The 22,792-nt window shown below is 37.3% G+C and overlaps 4 protein-coding genes across 6 annotated transcripts in view; 2 read left to right on the forward strand and 2 right to left on the reverse strand.

Annotated features, from left to right (window-relative positions):
- The window catches only part of LOC117576396 (uridine phosphorylase 1), a 239,162-nt gene extending 219,239 nt beyond the window's left edge, over positions 1-19,923 (forward strand). For 2 of the 3 annotated variants that reach the window (XM_052006970.1, XM_034261111.2), the window contains exons 3-5: positions 18,155-18,278; positions 18,570-18,917; positions 18,993-19,923. In XM_052006970.1, the coding sequence (XP_051862930.1) occupies positions 18,155-18,278; positions 18,570-18,917; positions 18,993-19,508 (988 nt within the window). In that variant the 3' untranslated portion in view covers positions 19,509-19,923. Of the gene's footprint in view, positions 1-16,754; positions 17,044-18,154; positions 18,279-18,569; positions 18,918-18,992 lie in introns of those variants that run through there. The other variant, XM_034261110.2, reaches the window with a different exon arrangement.
- Positions 1,106-3,198, reverse strand: LOC117576392 (uncharacterized). Its single transcript, XM_034261105.2, has one exon. The coding sequence runs from the start codon at positions 3,062-3,064 to the stop codon at positions 1,106-1,108; it is 1,959 nt and encodes a 652-aa protein (XP_034116996.1). The 5' UTR covers positions 3,065-3,198.
- LOC127565965 (uncharacterized) lies at positions 8,170-10,246 on the reverse strand. The gene has a single exon (XM_052006966.1). The coding sequence runs from the start codon at positions 10,186-10,188 to the stop codon at positions 8,236-8,238; it is 1,953 nt and encodes a 650-aa protein (XP_051862926.1). The 5' UTR covers positions 10,189-10,246; the 3' UTR covers positions 8,170-8,235.
- Positions 19,924-20,616: 693 nt separating the features above from the next.
- Positions 20,617-22,100, forward strand: LOC117576395 (uridine phosphorylase 1). The gene is made up of 4 exons (XM_034261109.2): positions 20,617-20,760; positions 20,812-21,014; positions 21,069-21,752; positions 21,809-22,100. The coding sequence occupies exons 1-4, from the start codon at positions 20,712-20,714 to the stop codon at positions 22,043-22,045; spliced, it is 1,173 nt and encodes a 390-aa protein (XP_034117000.1). The 5' UTR covers positions 20,617-20,711; the 3' UTR covers positions 22,046-22,100.
- Positions 22,101-22,792: the final 692 nt, after the last annotated feature.

Raw genomic sequence — 22,792 nt, forward strand, 5'->3', positions numbered from 1 at the left:
ATAAAAAAAATACCAAAATAAAATATAACTTCAATGAATCGAAGCGGGCTTAATTATCAAGAAAGTAACAAATGGTTTTATAGTCTCTAGCCAGAGGGGTTACATCAAAATTATATTTATATTTCGGCTTTTTACGAAAAGTTTTAGTGCCCTTCTATCGTCTAGGTAGCGGGTATAAAAATTCTCTATCCATTGCTATAAGTCAAATCGTTACTTTTTATACGTGGAATTCTTTATTCCTAAGATTTACAAAATTAGACGACTAACATCTAAAGCAATGGCCTGTTTACTCACAAATAAATACGCATCTTATGATTCATTGAGAACACTCAAATATACCATTTATTGTATTTTTAAATAATAACCTCTAAATGTATGAACTTGAGCTGGGTCTCAAATTTCGAGATAGCGTTGCAAGTTCTATGTTTTGAACCGGCAGCTGATAGAGCTGGCAAACTAAGCATGTTTTGAATAAGCATTATTTACGCACAACGAAAGCTTTATACTACATAGTTCCAGATTTACTTCCGCTTAGCAATTTCAAATACAAAATAAATTCGTGAAAATAAAACAAAAGTAAATCATGTGTTTTGTATTCTAACATATAACTCAGCCTGGCTTTGCAGTTTGTACCCTAGAAATTAATAATAAGCTACAAATAATAATAATTTTAATGAAATCACCAACATATGAAAACTAAAACATATGAATATATTTATTATTTAACATTTTTGCTGATGTTGACAATTTGTTTATAAGAAATTTAATCAAAATTTTAAATTTGTATTTAAGTGATACGACAGTAATGTAGATATATAACATTTGTAATATAATAATGAAAAAATGAATGAAACCCCTTGAATCAAAGTTGCGTACGCCTCCTTGTGGGAGACTTCATATCCCTTCCTTCGAGGCCAAACTCATCACAAACTCACGCATAAAATTATGCATACATTCATACAAAATTGCCGAATCACCATGTCTGAAATACGTTTTTGAAATATAATTATTTAAGAATTTGTTTGTTATAATTAAAATATGCGAGTTTTGAATTCTATGCATGTACATACTTACACAAATTAGATTAAAAAAGCACCAGAAAATCTTAGGGTTGAGTAATCGGCATTCCAATATGAGGAGAATAATCGTAATTGATAATTTTGGGAGCAATAAATCCTCCATAGCCTGGAGTACCTTTATAGTAGATGCCAATGCCGTGTAAAGGTGTCGAGTGACTGGCTACAACATCCTGGATATCAATAAACGGAATTGTCGTTTGTGCTGCATCTTTTTGCACTCCCGTGTTGACAAATTTCAAATGTTGATAACCATTTGACAATACCTTGGAGCTAGCACCTGATAGTGTAGGTATGTCGAGATTCTGAAGATTTAATTGTTCACCGCTGATTGTACGAATGGACAACCAATCGCTGCCCATTACTTTTCCGCTCTCGAAGTCAAATTTACTGAACACTACTCTAAGCTTCAGTTTTCCATTGATTAAGACGAATTGCACTCCAGTTACCACAAATGAGACATCATTGCGATTATCTACGTCACCGAGATCGATGGCACGACTATGGTAGCTCATGGCATGATAGTCAACGCCCTGCTTAACATTCCATCCAGAGATGTAGTAGTCATGGACGGGTTTCCAGTGAACAGTTGATTCGTTGATTACACCTCTCGGCAAGAGTTGTCCTTGCTGTATTTGCAAATGGAATATTCGATTCTTCTTTATAATTCGCACTCCAGTCACCACTTTGTTCGCCTCCACATCCGATACGGTTTCCCGGAGATTAAAGTAACGATCGGACTTTGTACTCTGCTCGTCACACAAACAGAAGCAGAAGCTGCAATGCCAGAACAGCCAACGCCACCAGCTATCGACCTTATTGGTGCCACGCCCACAAGCCTTACGATGTCCCAGGTCTTGTCCATTCTCATATTGAATGTACTCATAGCGTCGAGTGCTCATCTGTGGCGATTGGCACACCCACATTTTGGAATCGATAAACCGACAATCGTGAACGCGACCAGAGCATTGAGGTTGGCTGCTACAAAACGAATCACTGATGCAGCCCGAGACTCTGGTGTCCTGATAAGCATCACAAGTTCGCTTGCAAGTCCTGTCGGCATTCAATCCGTCTTCATTTTCAATGTAGCCCTGCAGCAAGCGTGTAACTTCGTCGTAGGTAACCTTAGCAACGTGCTCAGGAGGATCACAACGCCAAAAGCTGCGATCAGCTTGTTGCATTTCATGCCTGAGTACATTCAAAGCGTGCTCGGTACGTTTCTTATGGTTGAGACGGAAAAGTTCAGTCTCATTAATGAAATTTCCTAGATCCGAAACTCTTAGAATCATCGTAGAGAACTCCATTAATGTGTATCCTTTTAATTCGATCAGTGCGATCTCTGCGTACAGCGAGTAAAGAAATTGCTGTGGCGACAATCGTGTGCTGCACCTTTGCTGTAATGATTCCTCATAGCTCTTCATTATGCGGTTCACTAAGATGCGTGACGTTGGTTTAAAATCGGTCGCGTTTTGAATGCGACCGAAAAGTGTGAAGCCCAGGCGCTCCATGGAATGCTGCACGGACTCAGCACTTGGCAGAGCTGCCCATTCAGCGAATGAAATGAGCGTGTTTATCTCGAGACTCTCCTTACGAGCCTCGTAAGCTACGATCTGGTCATATCGCATTGAGATCTTATTGATTGCGTGAGTTATTTCGTTGATTTGAATGGTTGCTAGCACATCATCGACAATGAAATCGCTGATAGATTCCACAATATGCGTTCCAAAATGCGAATAATTCATGCGAGCCTGATTAATTAGCTTGTCCACAGCTTTGAAGTGCTCCAGCACATTGTTATGATTGTCCTGAATATTGTTTATGTCTGTATCGCCTGTTTTCGCGCCCAAGTCCTCAATATGCGAACGCACAGCTCTGGCTATGACATCAACGTCATGTATTATGTTCAGAGTATCCTGAATTTCAAAAGCGATTGTAAGCGGAATACAAACTAAGACTAGCAACGGAAGTAACAATTGAAGCAGCTGCATTTTTAACGCATTATTTGTTTAATCACTCCGAATTATTCAAGAATACTGCCTCTCTTCACAAGCGAAACGCGAATAAAATTCTGTGCAATAGCTGCATCATACAATGCTCAGTTTACTGAAAGCGGAAAACTGATAGGCGACTTTTTTTCTCTACAAGTGCTGTAAAGATTGACTCATAATTATCAACAACACTGCCTACAATAAATACATTTACTTGTGGTTGTCATGACAAAGTTATTTTCGATCCGAGCTTAATGAAATTTGCAAAAGCTGATAAGTGTTCGCTTGCGAATCAGTTGAGACTATATTTGTAAGTATTTTATTTAATTGTATTTTAAATCTGATTTACCCGTTAGAAATAATAACGCAAAGTTGGAATTTGAATAGGAATAAGTTCTGGGCAAGCATATTTTACACGACCTTTTTATAATCGAATTTGTAAACTTTTAGTATATTTATTACTATAAATATAAACTACAAATTCCATAGTTTTTTATGGAAAAGTAGTTGGACTCCGGAGGTGCTGTGATAAATCGTAGCTGATTATTTTGGGTGCCACAAAGCCGCCGTAATTCTTACTACTTTTATAGTATATGCCAATGCCGCTTAATGGGGCTGGTGGATTGATCACAACATCCTGTATATCAATAAACGGAATTGTACTTGCTGCATCCGCCTCAATTCCCGAGTTGACGAACTCTAAATATTGATTACCCTTTGACATCGGCTCTGAGCCCCACACTGATCGCGTTGGTACGTCCAGATTATCGATATTAAATTTTTGTCTGTCCTTGACGTCTTGATGTGGTTGCCAAGTGCTGATGACTTCCGGCTCAAGGAGTTGACCTTTGTCAAAATCGAAATAACTGAACATCACCATCAGATTGAGTCGTCCACTTAGAACACGAAAACGCAAGCCAGTCACCACAGATGTTCTTTGATGTGTATTTAATATTTCATCCAGATCTATGGCACGTTTCTCGTAGCTCATTTCATGATAATCGACTCCCTCGGTAATATGCGAATCACTGATTTTGTAATCATCAACGGGCTTCCATTCCACAGTTGATTTATTGACAGCTCCTCGAGGCAAAAGTTCTCCTTGCTGTATCTGCAAATGGAATATACGATTCTTCTTCACAAATCGCACTCCAGTCACCACCTTGTTCGCCTTCACATCCGATATAGTTTCCCGTAGATTGAAGTAACGATCAGATTTCAAACTAGGCTCATCACACAGACAAAAGCAGTAGCTGCACTGCCAGAAAAGCCACCTACTCCAGCTCTCGACGCGATTGACTTCTCGCCAACATGCCTCACTATCTCCAAACCGCTTTCCACCATTATTTTGAATATACTCATAGCGGCGATTGATGCTCTCAGGTGATTGACATACAGATAAATATGAGTCTATAAACTGACAATTGTGTATTCGACCCGCACATTTAGGCTGCTGGGAACAAAACTGTTGATCGAAGCAACCCGCCGTAGTTGTGTTCTGATAATCGGAACAAGTCTGAGCACAAGATCCTTCACTATTGAGATCCACTTCGTTCTCAATATATCCTTGGAGTAATTGCGTAACTTCATCGTAGGTAACGTTATGTTTGTGCTCTTCGGGATCACAACGCCGTACAACACGATCAGCTTTTTGCATTGCTTTTATGACTGAGTCGAAAGCATTTTCGGTGATATTCTTATAATTGAGACGAACTTTATTCGTTTCAATCAAATTACTTTGGCCAGAAACCCGTTGGATCAACAGCGCGTACTCGATCATTACATATGCTTTCAGTTCAACCAGTGCGATTTCCATATACAATGAGTATATATATTGTTGGGGAGATTGAAAAATGTGACACATTTGCTTTGAATGCACCTCGTATTTTTGTCGCAATACGTTTAATGTTTTATTTCTGGGGAACGGACGACCCAAAAGTTCCAAATAAAAGTCAACATTTAGATATATTACCTGACTTTCACGTGTTATTTGCTGAGCAAATGAAAGAAGTGATTGATTCTCAGATTTTTCCACCATCTCTTCAGTCTCAAAATACACAGAAATGTGCATTATGTGATCAATTATGCTGAAGACGTCAGAAGTATTCCTATAGTCATCTTGAAGAACCCAAAAGAGTAATGTCCGCGATATTCTCTCGTAATGATTTTCGATTTGATGAACTTCAATACATGCGTTCTTGAAGTGCTGCCACACTTGAATTTGATTTAACCAGTTTATCGTTCCATTAAATTCACCAAATTCCTCGTCCAATTTATCAATATCCGATTGCAGTATCGAAACTATTCTTTCAACATCCTGACTAAATCCAAGGACTCCATTCACTTCATTCAGCTTCGAAAGAGCCTGACTGGACTGACTGAAAGCTATCAATACTAATAGCAAAGACAGTGAAAGCAACTTTAAGAGCTGCATGACACATTAATATTTGTTTTGTTTAATCACAAAGATTCGTCAAACGAAACGAAACGTTCCCGCCGACAATAGGTACGCAAATAACCTGATGTCGAATGACGCAAAAATATTTATATGATTTCGTGTATATAAACAAAATTCTCAGAATTAGAAACACTCAGTTCTCATAGAATAAAAAGTTATACTCATTTTTTGATCATTTTAATCAACTTGAATCATATTATTCGCATTTATTTAGAGATAGAAATTGTATGCAATTCTATGATAATAGACAGATTTAACTATACAATATTCATATTTTGTATTGACATTTGTTTACCCGGTTAATATGATGTTATTTTGAAGTAACCTTTGGTACAGGAATATAAGGTAATATATCGTAATCTATGATTTCGGGAGTCACAAAGCCACCGTAACCTTTCTGAGCCTTATAGGCGATACCGACACCCGCTAAAGGCAATGCCGGAAGTGATACAACATCTCGTATATCAATGAATGGAACTGTGGATTGTGCTGCATCCTGATCCACACCCGAATTTTCAAATTCCACATATTGACCATCTTTTATGACAATCGTTTCGTTTTGATGTTTCATCGATCGTGTTGGCAAATCGAGATTCGCGAGATTAACTTTGTGTTTGGTAGCATTAATTTTGGATTCCCAGATACAGTTCATCTTCGGTTCAACAAGCTCACCTTTCACAAAATCAAATTTACTGAAATGCACCTCCAGATTCAGTGCCCCAAGCCACATCCCGAAACGCACTCCAGTTACTATAAGAGATGGATCGTCAAGTTTTCTAACTTCAGTTAAATCCATTGAACGACTGTGGTAAGTCAATGTGTGATAGTCACGTCCATCTAGAACATTGGGATCGTTGATATTGTAATCATCGACAGGAACCCACTCCAAAGTTGCCTCATCGATCATACCGCGTGGCAAAAGTTTTCCCTGTTGTATTTGCAAATGAAAAACACGATTCTTCTTCACAAACCGTATTCCAGTCATCACTTTGTTTGCATTCACATCCGATAAGGTTTCCCGTAGATTAAAGTAACGATCAGAAAGTGGACCCGGTTCATCACATAGGCAGAAGCAGTAGCTGCATTTGTGAATAATCCATCTATGCCAGCTTTCCACATTATTGATGTCACGCCAACAGTCCTTGTGCTCTCCCAATCGCCTTCCGTTATCATATTCAATATACTCATAGCGACGATTGCTACTTGTAGCTGATTGACATACTGACATATCGGATTCGATAAACTGACAATTATAGATTCTCCCCGAACATTGAGGTTGTTTAGCGCAAAGTTCATCTTCAGAACAGCCCGTCGTTGTTGTGTTTCGATAGTCGTCGCAAGTCTGGCTGCAGGTACCTTCACTATTTAGATACGCTTCGTTCTCAACATATCCTTGAATCAGGCGTGTAACTTCGTCGTAGGTTACCTTGTATTCATGATTTTCAGGATCACAATTCCATATCCGTCCATTGGCTAATCTCTTTGCCTTAATCAGTGAATTGTATGCATTTTCTGTAATATTTGAATAATTGTTGCGAATATCGTTTATTTCCGTCGAAGAATTTTCCAGACCAGAGACACGTCGTATCATCAGTGCGAACTCGTTCAGTATATATCCCTTGAGTTCAGGTATAGCAATGTCCTTATATAAATTGTAGATAAGCTGCTGGGTGGACCTTGGAATACCACAAAATTTAAACAGAGGCACTTCGATGCTGTCACGTAATTGGGATAAAAATTTATATTTGAGCTGCGGCACATAAAACAGGTCCCAATAAAAGTCATTGTATTTAAGTTTCTTGGAATTAAATTGATATATTCCTTCAGAAAAAGATATGAGTGAATCATTTTCTGTCTTTTCTAGCATTTCCATTTTGGTAAATTCCGCATTCAGTTTTTCAAACATTTCCTTATAATCACGGTCAATAAGATCAAAGACCCTAACTTCATTAGATATTAGTACGGCTACGTGTTTCTTTTCAATGTGATGAACCAGAGTGCTGATGTTCTTAAAATGTTCAAGCACTTTCAATTGATTATCGCGGATCTTTGCATTATCAAATTCACCCGTATCCTTGTGTAATTGTTCAATATCCAAGCGAACCGTCGAGGCAATTTCTTTGATATCATGAATAAATCCAAGGACAACATCCTCACCGCTGTTGACTGATGTTGACTGACTTAGCTGACTGAAGATTGTTAAAATCAACAACAATGAAAATAAAAGTAAAAACTTAAGCTTCATCACTATCAAATATTTTGCTTTATCAAAAAATTCACAAAAGAATCCGCAATAGAACTTGTCACGCAGACGATAAATTGGCTAATGGAATGTTCAGAAATGAGGGCAAGCTAATAATCTAAAAAACTTTATATATAAAACCTGAACGTATATTCTACGCATGAGTATATAGTAAGATAAGAAATATATATGTATATAAAAAATTTTTCACATTGCCAATTTATTGTAGCCGATTCCCGCAGCGTGAAAATATATATTAATTTAGAGAAAGTCTGTTTTGTATATCATTGTCTTTTCCCCAAACAAAAAGATGTAGCTGTAACATCTGAATAGAAAAAACATCGAATGTGGCGTCATTTGACGCAAATCTATATCCATACAATAATAACCAAACACAATTAGTCACAAGAAATGTATTTAATTAGGCAGTTTAAAAAAGCTTTTTTTTAAATTTAGTACATAAAAAAACTTTTAAAGCCAAGGATAAAATATTTGGGGTTTTGAATCAATCTTTCGTACAGGAATATACGATGTAATATTAATATTTATGATTTCGGCAGCTAAAAAACCGCCATATCCCCCTTCACCTTTATGGAAGAGACCGAGGCCGACTAAGGGCAATGGAGGGTCAGATACGACGTCCTGTATATCGATAAACGGAACTGTTGCTTGTGCCGCATCCTTGTTCATATCTGTATTCACAAACTCCAAGTATTGCTTCTTTTTTAAAGTTACGCTTGACATCTTTGTTGATCGTGTTGGTTGATCCAGATTGCTGAGGTCTAGTTTTGTTCTCTCTTCTTCACCGTCTTCCCATTCCCAAATAGTGTTGACCTGTGGATCGACTAATTCACCCGTCAGAAAATCGAATTTACTGTAACGCACTTTTAAACTTAGATGACCATCTAACACTTGAAAGCGCACTCCAGTTACCACAAATGTTATGTCATCTTTTTTCTTTAGTTCATCCAGATCTACAGCGCGGTTTTGATAGGTCAATGTGTGATAGTCGAGTCCATCCATAACATTGGGATCGTTGATATTGTAATCATCGACAGGAACCCACTCCAAAGTTGCTTCATCGATCATACCGCGTGGCAGAAGTTTTCCCTGTTGTATTTGCAAATGAAAAACACGATTCTTCTTTACAAATCTAATTCCAGTCATCACTTTGTTTGTATTCACATCCGATAAGGTTTCCCGTAGATTAAAGTAACGATCAGAGAGTGGACCCGGTTCATCACATAAACAGAAACAGTAGTTACATGTGTGAATAAGCCATCTACGCCAGCTCTCCACATGATCGATGTTACGCGAACAGCCCCTGTCCTGACCCAATGCTCGGTCACCGTATTTAATGAAATCATAGCGACTGTTACTAGTTGTAGGTGATTGACATACTGACATATCGGATTCGATAAACTGACAATTGTAGATTCTGCCTGAACATTGAGGTTGTTTAGCGCAAAGTTCATCTTCAGAACAGCCCGACCTTGTTGTGTTTTGATAATCCACACAGTGCTTACTGCAGGAGCCATCACTATTTAGATAACGTTCGTTCTCAACATATCCTTGAATCAATCGTGTAACTTCATCGTAGGTAACCTGGTATTTATGTGTTTTAGGATCACAACAAAATACGCGACCAGTAGCTAGTCTTAGAGCTTTAATGAGTGATTTATATGAATTTTCTGTAATTTTGTTATAATCGATGCGAATTTGATTTGCCTCTGTAGAAAAAGAGCCTTGGCCAGAAACGCGTCGAATCACCAGAGAGTACTCGTTTAAGATATATCCCTTTAGTTCAGATATAGTAACTTGCTTATATAATGTATAGATGACTTGTTGGGCGGACTGCATAGTATTACACGCTTTATTTAAAGGCCTCTCAAGAAACTCACGTGTTTTGTTCATCGTGAAAATACTTGGGATAATATTCCGAGTAAAGCACAGATCCCAATAAAAGTCTTCGTATACAGGTCTTTTGACACTAATCCGTTGTATTTCTTCAGCAAAAGAAATAAGTGACTTATCATCGGTCCTTTCCCACTTTTCCATTTTATTAAACTTGGAAATAAGTTTTCTAAACAGTTTCAAATAATCTGGCTTCACGTAATCAAAGAGCGTTTCTTCTTTAGATTTTGGTAAGTGGTCCTCTTCAATCTGATGAACGAGAGTGCTGATGTTCTTAAAATGTTCCAGAACTTTGAACTGATTATCACGAATCTTTGCATTATCAAATTCACCCGTATCCTTGTCTAATTGCTCAATATCCAAGCGAACCGACGAGGCTATTTCTTCGGCATCATAAATAAATGCAAGGATAACATCCTTTTTCTTGTTGACTGATGTTGACTGACTAGGCTGACTGATGATTATTAACATCAACAGCAATGAGAACAAAAGTAAAAACTTAAACCTCATCACTAACAACTATTTTTGTTTTTTACACAAAGAATCAGCAAAAGAACTTTTCACTTTGACAGTGAATTTACTAATGGAATGTTTAAAAATCATGCCAAGATAATAAGCTACAAAAGTATACTATAAAACCTAAATATATATTTTATATACGAAAATACAATAGGATGATATATAAATTTATATTCAACATTTTTCACATTTTTCTTCTAATTTATTGTAGCCGAAACACGCAGCTTGCAAGGGGATTTTAGTTAAGTGACAATCTTTTAAGTATTGCAATTTCTTTGGTAAATGCCACAAAGAATCAGAAAGAAAATTTCATCATAAGACTTAAGGGAACGGGTATATCATAATTGAAAACAGACTGAAGTGACTTTCTGATGTTGTTTATTAAAATACAGATTTCGTTTATATAGTACAACACATATATATACATATTTAACATATGTTCTATTGCACAGGCAACAAGTTTACCTCATATCACAAGAATAAATTGAATTTTAAATATATAAAAATACTTTTAATATGAATGATAAGCCATTATTTGAGATTAGTCTTTGGTACAGGAATATACGATGTTATATTATAATTTATGATTTCGGGACCTAAAAACCATCGCAACCCTTATGTCCCCTATGAAACAGACCAGGGACAACTAAGGGCAATGGAGGATCAGGAGGATATATCAATAAATGACGCATCCTTGTTCATACCTGTATCACAAACTCCAAGTATTGTTTCTTTGTTAAAGTTACGTGTTGTATCGATCGAAGTCGACTCTTGTTTTCGTATTTTGCTAATTAAAATACAAATTTGCATCGCATGATTGAATAATATGTACGTAGTATACGTAGTAGTGCAGCAAATGAGTTTCAGCATGGATTAATCGACACCAATCAATAAAGATCTGTAATATTTGAATATCAGCACAACCAAAAATATAGTAGCTCATTATATCAACTAGAAAAGCTCCAAAACGATAAATGTAAACTTCATATTAATAACATATTAACTTTATTTTTTCAATTCAGCTATCTGAAACAACATTTTTACAATAAACGAAAATAGTTTAAATATCAATACAATATTTGCAGAGTAATATACATATGTTAATAAACAGAAAAGTTCAGAAAACTAATGTTTTATTTAAGAATTGATTGCAAATTGTTTAGGTTTTGGTTATAGTCTCTGGCAATGGAAGGTAAGGCAAAATGTCAAAAGTAATGATTTTGAGGGCCACGAAGCCACCGTAGCCAGAACTGCCTTTATAGTAAAGACCGATGCCAGCTAATGGAACTGGTTGATAAGATGCAGCATTCTCTAGATCAATAAATGGAATTGTCGTTTGTGCGGCATCCTTGTACATTCCCGTGTTGATAAACTCTAGATATTGGTTGTCCCCAGATAACACCTTCGATTTGTCTAGAGATCGTGTTGGCACATCCAGATTGTCAATATTCAGTTTATCTCTATTCGGAATATCTTCTTTCGCTTGCCAAATGCTGTTGACTTGCGGATCGACGATTTCACCCTTAAGAAAATCAAATTTACTGAAACGCACTTTCAGAATTAGATGACCATCTATGACTTGAAAACGCACTCCAGTTACCACAAATGTTGCGTCATCTGGTTTCGTTACCTCATCCAGATCTACAGCTCGGCTTTGATAGCTCAATGTGTGATAGTCGACACCCTCCTTAATAGCAGAATCATAGATTTTGTAGTCATCGACGGGTTTCCACTCCAGAGTTGACTCATTAAAGAATCGATCTGACTCTAGACTCGGTCCATCGCATAGACAGAAGCAATAGCAGCACTGCAAGGAAAGCCATCTATTCCAGCTCTCCACGCGATTGACATCTCGCCAACATTCCTCGCGATCTCCAAACCGCTTTCCGTCATTATTTTGAATATACTCGTAGCGACGATTGCTGCTCTTAGGTGATTGACACACAGAAAAGTCCGAGTCGACAAACTGACAGCTGTGAATGCGACCCGAACATTGAGGCTGTTGAGAACAAAACTTTCGATCGAAGCAACCCGTTAAAGTTGTGTTCCGATAGGCGTAGCATGATTGGCTGCATGATCCCTCATTGGTTAGATTCACTATGTTTGCCACATATCCTTGAAGAAGTCGTGTAACCTCGTCGTAAGTGACATTGAATACATGCTCCTCAGGATCAGAACGCCATAAAACACGATCAGCTTGCTGAGTCAGATTCCTCAGTAAATTTAAACCCTGCTCCGTAGTTGCCTTATAATTCATTCTCTTACCGCCAACGATTAGATTACTTTCTCCATAAGCATCAATTGTGTGTACTCCGACAATATATATGCTTTCAGTTCGGTTAGTGCGATGTCCATATACATCGAGTAAATATGTTGTTGTGGAGAGTGCTTTTGAGGATATCCTCTATCAATTGCCAACTGTTGCAGGTTTACAAAATGGGACAAAAAGTCCTTGTTTAAATACTTATTAATATCGCCATACAGTATCAAATAATTTGCAACCTTCAGATCTCTAAACCACAATTTAGCTCCTTCACCCATTAACTGAAATTTAGCATTTTCTAATCCGTACATCGACTTCATTCTCAGAAACACATCAGAAATATTTGAAAATTTTTCAAGTATCTGATCCATTTCGTAAGATTCTTCACTACTCAGGCCAGTAAAACCGTAAAGTTTTGGCTTGGACAATGTTACGTAACTATTCTCGATCTGTTCTATTTTGATGCTAATGTTGTTGAAATGTTCTATCAATTTGATCTGATTTTGGCGCATTTTAGTTGTATTACTTGTAAAATCGCTTGCAGCATTATATAATATGTCAGCATCTGAGTACACAATCGAAGCGATCACTTTAGCTTCATGTATAAAACCGAGGAGACTATCATCAACATTAGTTGACTGACTGAAACTTATTATTATACACAGCAGCGAAAGCGAAAGAGATAACTGGAGCAGCTGCATCGCACGTTATTATTTATTTTCTTGTTTTAGATCCGATCCCGCCGACAATAAATATAAAAGTGATGGGAAATGCCAATCAAGTCAGCATTTAAAAAAAACCATACCCAAAAAAATTCAGCGCGATTTTATTTTTGTAAATGATTGTCGGTGTTTAAAATTCTGACCAATGAGCGTGTCCGACCTTATGAAACACATAATTTCTTTATCAGTTTCCGAAGTGGCATGTTTGAGGCTGTCGACGCTAAATAAAAGAAATTTAAAATCCAAACAATAATATACAAAACAAGTAAGAAAGCTACAGTCGAGTGTGCTCGACTGTGAGATACCCGCTACCCATTTTTAATAAAGGCAAAATATTGCGGTATCATTTTAAAAATATACCGAATATACTGCAAAAATACTAAAAATATACCAAATGGTATGTTTGGTATATCGATATAGTACACCATTCAAAATATACCATAGACGGCACAATGTACCACATTGTCGGCCATAGCAACTCAGACCCTAGTAAGTAGGCGTTTTTGCCCATACAAAAGTATTTCTTTAATAACATCCACAATTTTTATCTGATCGCAACCAAATATTCAAGAATCATAACTACTATAGTATTTATAGTAATACCAAAATTCGCAACTCTAGCTTTAAACTTAGGCTTGTTATTCGATTTTTTTTTGATTTGCGGGGGCGGAAGTGGGCGAGGCAAAAATTTGAAACAAACTTGATCTGCGTGCAAACATAACAAATGCTATCGAAAAAAAATTATAGCTCTATCTCTTATAGTCTCTGAGATCTAGGTGTTCATACGGACAGACGGACAGACACACAGACGGACAGACAGACATGGCTATATCGTCTCGGCTGTTGACGCTGATCAAGAATATATATACTTTATAGGGTCGGAGATGCCTCCTTCTACCTGTTACATACATTTCCTGTCGGCACAAAGTTATAATACCCTTCTACCCTATGGGTAACGGGTATAAATATAATGTTTGACCACAAACTTTATTCTTAAATTATTTCAATATTGCGCAGAAGTTAAAATATGATAAGGAGTAAACGAGCATCAAATAATTTTAAAAATTCGTACTGTTTACTCTTTTTCTAGTACTCTAAAAGTTGTTTCGATTCACACAGTTAAAGATTTTTAAGTTCAACGACCGAGCATTATCAATTTTATATACGCCACCTTGAAAATACTATATGTACGTCCACTATCAGTGAGTGGACTGTAAACGGAATTAATTTTGAAAACTGACTTTTCCTAAATGTTTATTTTTGTAAAATCTACATTTCATCAATGATATTATAGTACTTTTTGGTGAAAACACTTTTAATCGAAATAATGTAGTGTCATGTCTCTAAAGTGTTTCAATAACCAACTTTCGAATATAAAATCGATGTCGTGCAGATAATAAAGCACGAAATTATACAATTACATTATGTGCGCCATTCCTTTTCTTTTACAAAATAATAATAACTGCTTTAGAGGTTGCTTAAGTCAAGAAAACGAATTGTTTTATAGATGGTATAAAACTGCATGCCCATATATTTTTTTATAAGCTGCCTTGACTGCCTGTTAGTTGCTCAGTAGAGTCAACTTATGAATCAGACAGCCAGTTACGAGCAATTTACCAAGTTAATACAAGATACTATCTTGAGCCTATTGCACTACGGTAAATACCAATTGCCCAAGTACACATACATACATATACATATATACTAAAGAGTAAGCTTTAGCGGCGACCTCTAAATGTGGTCGAGAGTCATAGCACGTAGCTGGGTTACTCAGTTATGCACGCAATAGCAGTGGATCTCCCGACTAACGTCATGTACTCCCCATATCTAATTATGTACCTCTCTCTCTTAGTCACAATCTCTCGCTCTCTCCGTCAATGTGCCGCTTCTCGTTTTATTCAGCAGACGTCGTAGTCGAGCCCCCTTTTTGTTGCTGCTTCACTGTTTCCACAGCCGTCCATTGACTAAGCTTTGCTGGCAAGTTTCATTTTTATTTCGTTTCGTTTTGTGTCTCTGCTTTGCTTTTTTGTTTTTTATTTTTGTGAATGCTTTGCTTTTGCGGCCTCCTTTTGCCGTGCTTCGCTTCTTATGGTAGTGTGAGTTGGAGTTGTTATACTTATGTATGTGGATGTACACACTTAAAGTAAAGTGTGTGTAATACGTGTACATAAAAGAGGTTATACCCTGTACTATACAATGAATACGGTCTTATTGAGTGCAGCCTCTTTATAGACAATTTATTTCAGCGAACTTCGTTTACAGGGTATTTAATAGTGAGCACTCACAAGCTTTTCGTTTTCTTACATTAAGTTGAGCTCAATAGCTGTACATACTTTTGTAAACATACATATGTACATATATACATATGCATGTGCCCAAGTATGTATGTATGTCTTTGCCAAAATAAACAAAAGGCATAGACGCAGACGGTTAAATGAATCGAATTCTCTCTCAGTCGTGTCAATAAAAGTTAAATGGAATTGAATGGGTCTGATACAGGGTCTCAAAAGCTGTCAAATTTGACAATTAATTTATCAAAAATCTAAGCAAATATGTAGAAAGAAGGAAAATAAATAAATATGCATCGCTTTTGGTCAAACTCTTTTGCAAATATCAAAGTTGAATATGTTAATTGAATTAATAATCAACGACCGGTTTTAATAAGCTTCAAAATGTTTATTTAATTATTCAATTTGCGTACGTATTTCGAGCGAAAAAAAAAACTAGTGGACCGGCATCTTGGGGGCAGACATAGTTTAGTGTGGATAGTATTGACATTGGCCCACCCTGTATAAATGCGATTACATGTTGCACTCTCAACTACAATTGAATTGGGAAATTACAATTGCATTATACAAGCATATTACGACGCTTAAAAGTTATGTATGCTGCAATCCAGTATGAACTGCACTCTATAAATTGCACTCAAGATGCAAAATGCAATCTATCTAATCAGCCGTCATTTAACCTAGTAACATATAACACGTTTATAGTGCACAGCAGCATTACACATGCACATAAACAACGCACACTCGCATACACGTGCGAGTGTATGCTGTTATGTTTGTCAATGGAATTGCGTTCTTACCTGACATTTGAACTTCCGTTAATTACTTATCTCAACAGCGCAAATCTAATAACAGAGCAGCCATTAACAGTGCGGCGAACAGTGCTGTAAAAAATGCTTTTCACGATGATCACATAAAAATAATAAATGTACAATTTTAGCTAAGCGAATCTACAGAACAATGAAATACAAAAATAAATCACTAAATTTGTTGTGTAATTTAATTTTGCTAAAATTACTTTACTCAAATGTAGTTTATGTGTACCAACAAAGATTCAATGTACCTATTCTAGTAGAAATGTACCAAATGTACCAACATCCGCTGTTAGCATAACAGAGTTTCGCTTACATTCAGCCTTGCATACATCAAATGATTAGCAAGCAGACAACCGGTAGCTGCCTGTGAGCGTGTGTGCGCTTATTCTGTGTATGTTTGCGCCTCTGTTTGTGTTGGTGGGCGCTATATAAGAGCAGCCTGCGACACAAGAAATTTTTTAGTTTCTCGCTATTCATTGACGTGTACAATTCGTTCGTTCGTTCGTTTCTGTTAGTTTTTTTTTGTGCGGTTATTTGTGCGTGTTTTTGTTTGTTGGCCACAATTAGTTCGTTGCCAGCTGTCCGAAATAGTCATACGATTAGTTAGGACCTCTTTTTCACAAGGATAATCAATACATACAGGCTGACATCATGCCGCCTACAATAACGGACAAAATCGCTCACGACTTTAAGGCACATTGCAGGACACAGCCGCAGGACGATGATGAAATCGATGCATACGTGCATCGCATAACGCGGTAAGAAACCGGTCTTTCTACTCAAACACAGCTGCCCTGTCCTGTCATCAATAGGGTTGTTTGGGTTGAATTTTTGGCGGGTTTCCAATGATGAATGAATCATTGATGCATTTGTCACGAAATGCATTTGAATTCACGTGAATCTGGTCACAAGCAAAGTATTTGCAATAATCTCTTACCAATAATACGCTGAGTTGGCAGCTGACGCAAACGTCTGCACACAGTTTGCTTTGCTGCTGCCAAAATGCCAAAGCAAAACAAAAACGAAGAGAGAGAGAAAATGCGAATGTGAGATGGAGAGGGAGAGCGTGAAACGACGGTATAACAATGCGAGCAAAAACCACTTGAGCTAATAATAATGACACGCATACTTATGTATGTACATACATACACACATATACGTATGTACGTAAATACTTTTTGTATTGTGGTGGGTGTGTCAGAGACCATAACCACAAACCGAATCAGACCTAGACCTAGACCCAAACCCGGAGACCGCTACCGAATAATGATTTAATAAAAAATAAATCAAAATGCGTTGATAAACCTGACACCTCACTTGATTTACCACCATATACATTTGTTGTATACGGAATAGATCAGATGTTTGCATTAATCTAATCATATATATATTTTTTTTTTTTTGTTAACTTGTGTTATCAAGGTCAACATTGAAAACATATTTACATATACTACACTTTTCCGTTGCTTGCTTTATTTTTGAAATATTGCGTTGACGCACTTGCTGACAGTTTCAACCTATAGGGGGTCTTTATTGGGGGGCCTCTCTCAGTCTCTATAGTAAACCCAATTCATTGGCTCATTGCCTTCCCATATCAATATCAATTTTCAAAGGTTTCCGTTTGCCAACTGTTGTCTTTGCTCCGAAATTCTCGGAAATAATAATCTTATCTTCACAGCAGTAGTTTTTTGCTTACGTTTTACATTTGAGTCAAAGATTGTGAAGGAACAACATTATGTGCCCCTTTTGACGACAACTACGTATTATATATAGTATGATGATTGATTTGGTTACTGGCGACAGACAGTGTTGTGCAATGCAATTATAATTAATTGATTTCGGTATTTCCCCTTAAATTGTTTCTTACAGATACTCCGATGGAACTGTCAAGTTGCGCAACTCAAACATTGAGCTGATGGATCAGGATATTCTATATCATTTGGCCTTGGGCAGTGAGAGTCATGATTTGCAAGAGATGTTTGGTGAAGTCAAGGTGAGTGGCTAACAAACTATATATAGACTTGGTTTTACTTATGATAATAAATTATCATTATAATTGGCCTGGAAGTTGTGGCAATCTAGACGCTAATTAACGGTTCAAGCCCAACCAGATTGATTAAAAGTGTGTGTGCTCGAGAACCAGTTTACCAAGTATTTGTGTGATCCTATCTAAATTTAAAATGCTAAATATTTGGTTTATTTAATGGGCCTTGATAATGAAAATCAAGTTGTTTGCATTTTGAATAATTGGAATTTCACTCTGTTTTTGTTTTGTTTCTTTCAGTTTGTTTGCATGGGCGGCACACCAAAGCGTATGGAGAATTTTGCACACTTCATCATGGATGAGATTGGCTACAAGCTACCCGCTGGCACACAACTCCAGGATATTAGCGCGTATTCGTACCGCTATTCGATGTACAAGGTGGGCCCAGTGCTGTGTGTCAGCCATGGCATGGGCACGCCCTCGGTGAGCATTCTGATGCACGAGATGATCAAGCTGATGTACCATGCCAAGTGCATGGATCCCATCTTCATTCGCATTGGCACCTGTGGTGGCATTGGCGTCGAAGGCGGCACCGTCATCATCACCGAGGATGCTCTCGATGGACAATTGAGGAACTCGCACGAGTTTGTGAGTTAACTATTTATATATTATACTTACTTTTGTCGAGTCTTTCTCTCTAATTGGGTTTTTTCTTGTCTGCAGACAATTCTCGGCGAGACCGTGCATCGTCCAGCTAAGTTGGACAAGAAGTTGGCACGTGAACTCAAATCGCTGGCCAGCTCAGATGATCCCTATGACACCATCATTGGCAAGACCCTCTGCACAAACGATTTCTACGAGGGTCAGGGACGTCTCGATGGCGCCTTCTGTGAGTTCAGCGAATCGGACAAAATGACATATCTGGAGAAGCTGCGCGATCATGGCGTTGTTAACATCGAAATGGAGAGCACCATCTTTGCGGCGCTGACTCATCATGCGGGCATCAAGGCCGCTGTCGTCTGTGTGGCCCTGCTGAATCGCCTCAATGGCGATCAGGTCAACGCCCCCAAGGAGGTCATGCATGAGTGGCAGCAACGGCCACAGATACTTGTCTCCAGATACATACGCAAGGTGCTCGCCCAGCATGGCCAGCTGAAGTCGTTGTTTGGGCATCAGGGATCTATTAAGTCGCCCCGACGCTTCAAGCTGGTACAGCAGGAATCTCAGGCCCATGAGTAAAAGCTATTAGCCAAATTTAGTGCACAAATGAAAGGATCAGGGGCATATATATATATATGTAACTACATTGTATTTGATTTAATTTTCAAGTTACCTTGGACACAGTCGATGTCGAAACCAAACTCTTATGTATACAAAATGTTTGAACATTCCTTAGTTTAGATTCGCATTAAGTTCTTTAGATTCCACATTATGCATATGTATTTACTCGTATCTCTGTATGTATATCCAGCCTCTCATTAGCTTATTTAAACAAAAAAACCCAAAATCATATGAATGAATGAATGACATTCATTTACAAATGCTGAACGAAAACCAATTACAAATAAACTCAATGTGACGTTGTGTTTCAAAATGCATTCAATTTGAAATTGTTGTTGATTGCACTTCAATAATAAAGTAAAATACGAAAGAATACGAAAAAAATAAAACAATAAAACGTTGTTAATTGTTATGTTGCATATTCTAAAATAAAATGAGATAAACCAAAAAAAAATAAAATATTAATAATAATAATTAATGTATGTATGTATCTCTCTGATCGTATAATAAGATTTCATAAATTATTCTATTACACGTATTGTATTGTAATTCCTAAACATTTGTTAATGTTGCTAATCATAACACTATACCAAACAGAAGTTACTCTTATTCAATTCTACAAAATACAAATTTAAATAAATGAAAAAAAAACACGCTGAAAACATAATAGAAATGGTTTAAAATGAGTTCATTAAGGTTTATTATACATAGCAAACGTATTTTTTGAAGTTTTTACTAATTCAAGAATGGAAAAAATCTGATATCAAAAAACTATTAAAATTAAAAAAAATTCGCTCCTGGAGTCGAACCCACATACCTCTGATTCATAGCCAGACACTCTACCTCGACGCCACGGACATTTGTTCGCGGTCGGATGTTAAAGGGTAATTAAGGTGAAGAGCGTGAGATACGAACTCAATTATTAAGGCTTGGCTTACCATTGATAAGGTCATTGTCCTAATGCTAAATAGATGGTACAATAATTTTAGCACTTTTCATTTTTACACAGAGCTCAAAAATAATTAGTATTCACAACATCAAAATTTTGAGTTCATGTGGTTAAATCAAATCAAACTGACATTTCGAGTACTTTTTAAAATTTCAAACAAATTATTGGTTTAGATCTTATTCGAATAAAATTCTATAAAAAATACAGAAACAATGGCGTCATGCACATCTTCGTTGGCCAAAGATGTCGGTGAACTAAAAGGTGAGTAAGGAAATAGTTCCACCAATCTCTATTATAACTCTAAGCGTGCAGCAATGATGAAGGCTCAAAATAAACGAATCGACACCCTCATCAAGCATATCAAGGAAGGTTGCGAGGCAAAGGAGGAAGTACCACCGGAGAGTACAATGTCTAACATGAATCCCTATATCGAGTGCCTCAATCCAGATATTTTATACCATTTAGCTTTAAGCACGGATACAACAGACTTTCCCAAAATGTTTGGCGATGTGCGCGTGAGTTAATCCAATGCAATATTTCTAGATTTGTTCACTGATGACAGTTCACAGTTTGTTTGCATGGGAGGAACCGCAGCACGCATGCTGAAGTTTGCCAATTTCATCATGAAGGAGATTGGTCTGAAGATGAACTCTGGCGTCAAGCTAAAAGATCTGGCAGAAGATGCTAACCGTTATGCCTTGTATAAGGTTGGTCCAGTGTTGTGTGCTAGCCATGGCATTGGTGGACCATCGATTAGCATTTTGTTGCATGAACTCATCAAATTAATGCATCATGCCAAGTGTCAAAATCCTGTCTTCTTTCGAATGGGAACTTCGGGTGGCATTAACGTTGAACCCGGCAGTGTTGTCATCACATCCGAGGCACTTGATGGTCAGTTGAGACCCGTTCACGAGGTTGTCGTACACACAGTTCCCGAGCTGCGTCCTACTAAACTGGATCGGGATTTGGCTCAAGAACTGAAGTCATTATCGGATCCCTGTCATGATGGCTACGATACGATCATTGGCAAAACTCTGTGTGCCAATGATTTCTACGAAGGTCAATCTCGATTAGACGGTGCCTTTTGCTCCTACACTCCCGAGAAGAAGAAGGCATTCCTCGAGCAAGTCGCGGGGCAGGGAGTTCTCAATATGGAGATGGAGAGCACAGCATTCGCTGCGATAACAAATCAAGCTGGTATTCGATCTGCCGTCGTTTGTGTAACCATCCTCGATCGCCTAGAGAGTGATCAGGTGTGTTATCTCCAAGTCCTCGACTTGCTTTTCCAGTACTTAACTTTTCCCCTCAGATAACCACGCCACTTGAAATACTTAAGGAGTGGGACTCGCGACCACAGACTTTGATTGCTCGGTACATGCAAAAAGTGCTCTTTGACATCGGTGACGAGGATTGCAGTGGATCCGAGTCCTGCGATTGCGCTGGAGGAGATCAAGCTCAACCTGCACAAGAAGTTCAACCTGCACAGCAAGCTCAGCCCCTTGAGCAAAATCAGTCTATTGAACAACCTGAGCCTGGCGATGAATAATTAATTGTATTTGAAATTGACATTGTAGAAGAAATGGAACGTATAAAGTAAAATCGCGTTATAAACATATTTGCTTCTCAATGATATTTTAATTTACATCGAAAATACGAAATGAAATTAGAAATTTAATAAAGTATAATAGTACTTTATAATTGCTTACATTTTGTATGGGTTTACTTTGTGGGATACGATCAAATATTTTTAAGTTCTGATAATCTTAAAATCTGACAATCTTCAATTATCTTGTTCAGAGATCAGTAAACTCGCCCTCTTATTGTTAAGAATTTAACAGCATATATTATTTATTTATTATGTGTTTATGTATCACTTGTATAAACAAACATTCATTGTGTTACATTTAAAAATTTTAAATCAACAAAAGTTTTTGTAGCAAAGACAATGAAAGTATGCAAATTTCCTCAGAATTTTAAAACACATTTTTACATTAATTTTGTGATCAATAGGTAATGTCTAAATAATATTAGGATTTATTAATTCAAATAAATCTGTTAAAAGAATTTTAAAAGTCTCTTTCGGCCAGCACTGAAATGAATTAAAAATGTTGACAAACTAAACTAGTTAGTGAGTTACGAGTACAAAAAGAATTTATTCAAATTAGATTGAATAACTTCCGAATGCACCTATCGTAGGCAGTAACCAGTTTAAGCTGCACAACATGCGACACCAAAGAATTTCGTATACCCGCCAGTCATAGAATAGAAGGGTATTATGGCTATGTGATAATTG

Source organism: Drosophila albomicans, chromosome 2R, assembly GCF_009650485.2.
Source record: "Drosophila albomicans strain 15112-1751.03 chromosome 2R, ASM965048v2, whole genome shotgun sequence".
NCBI lineage: Eukaryota > Metazoa > Arthropoda > Insecta > Diptera > Drosophilidae > Drosophila > Drosophila albomicans.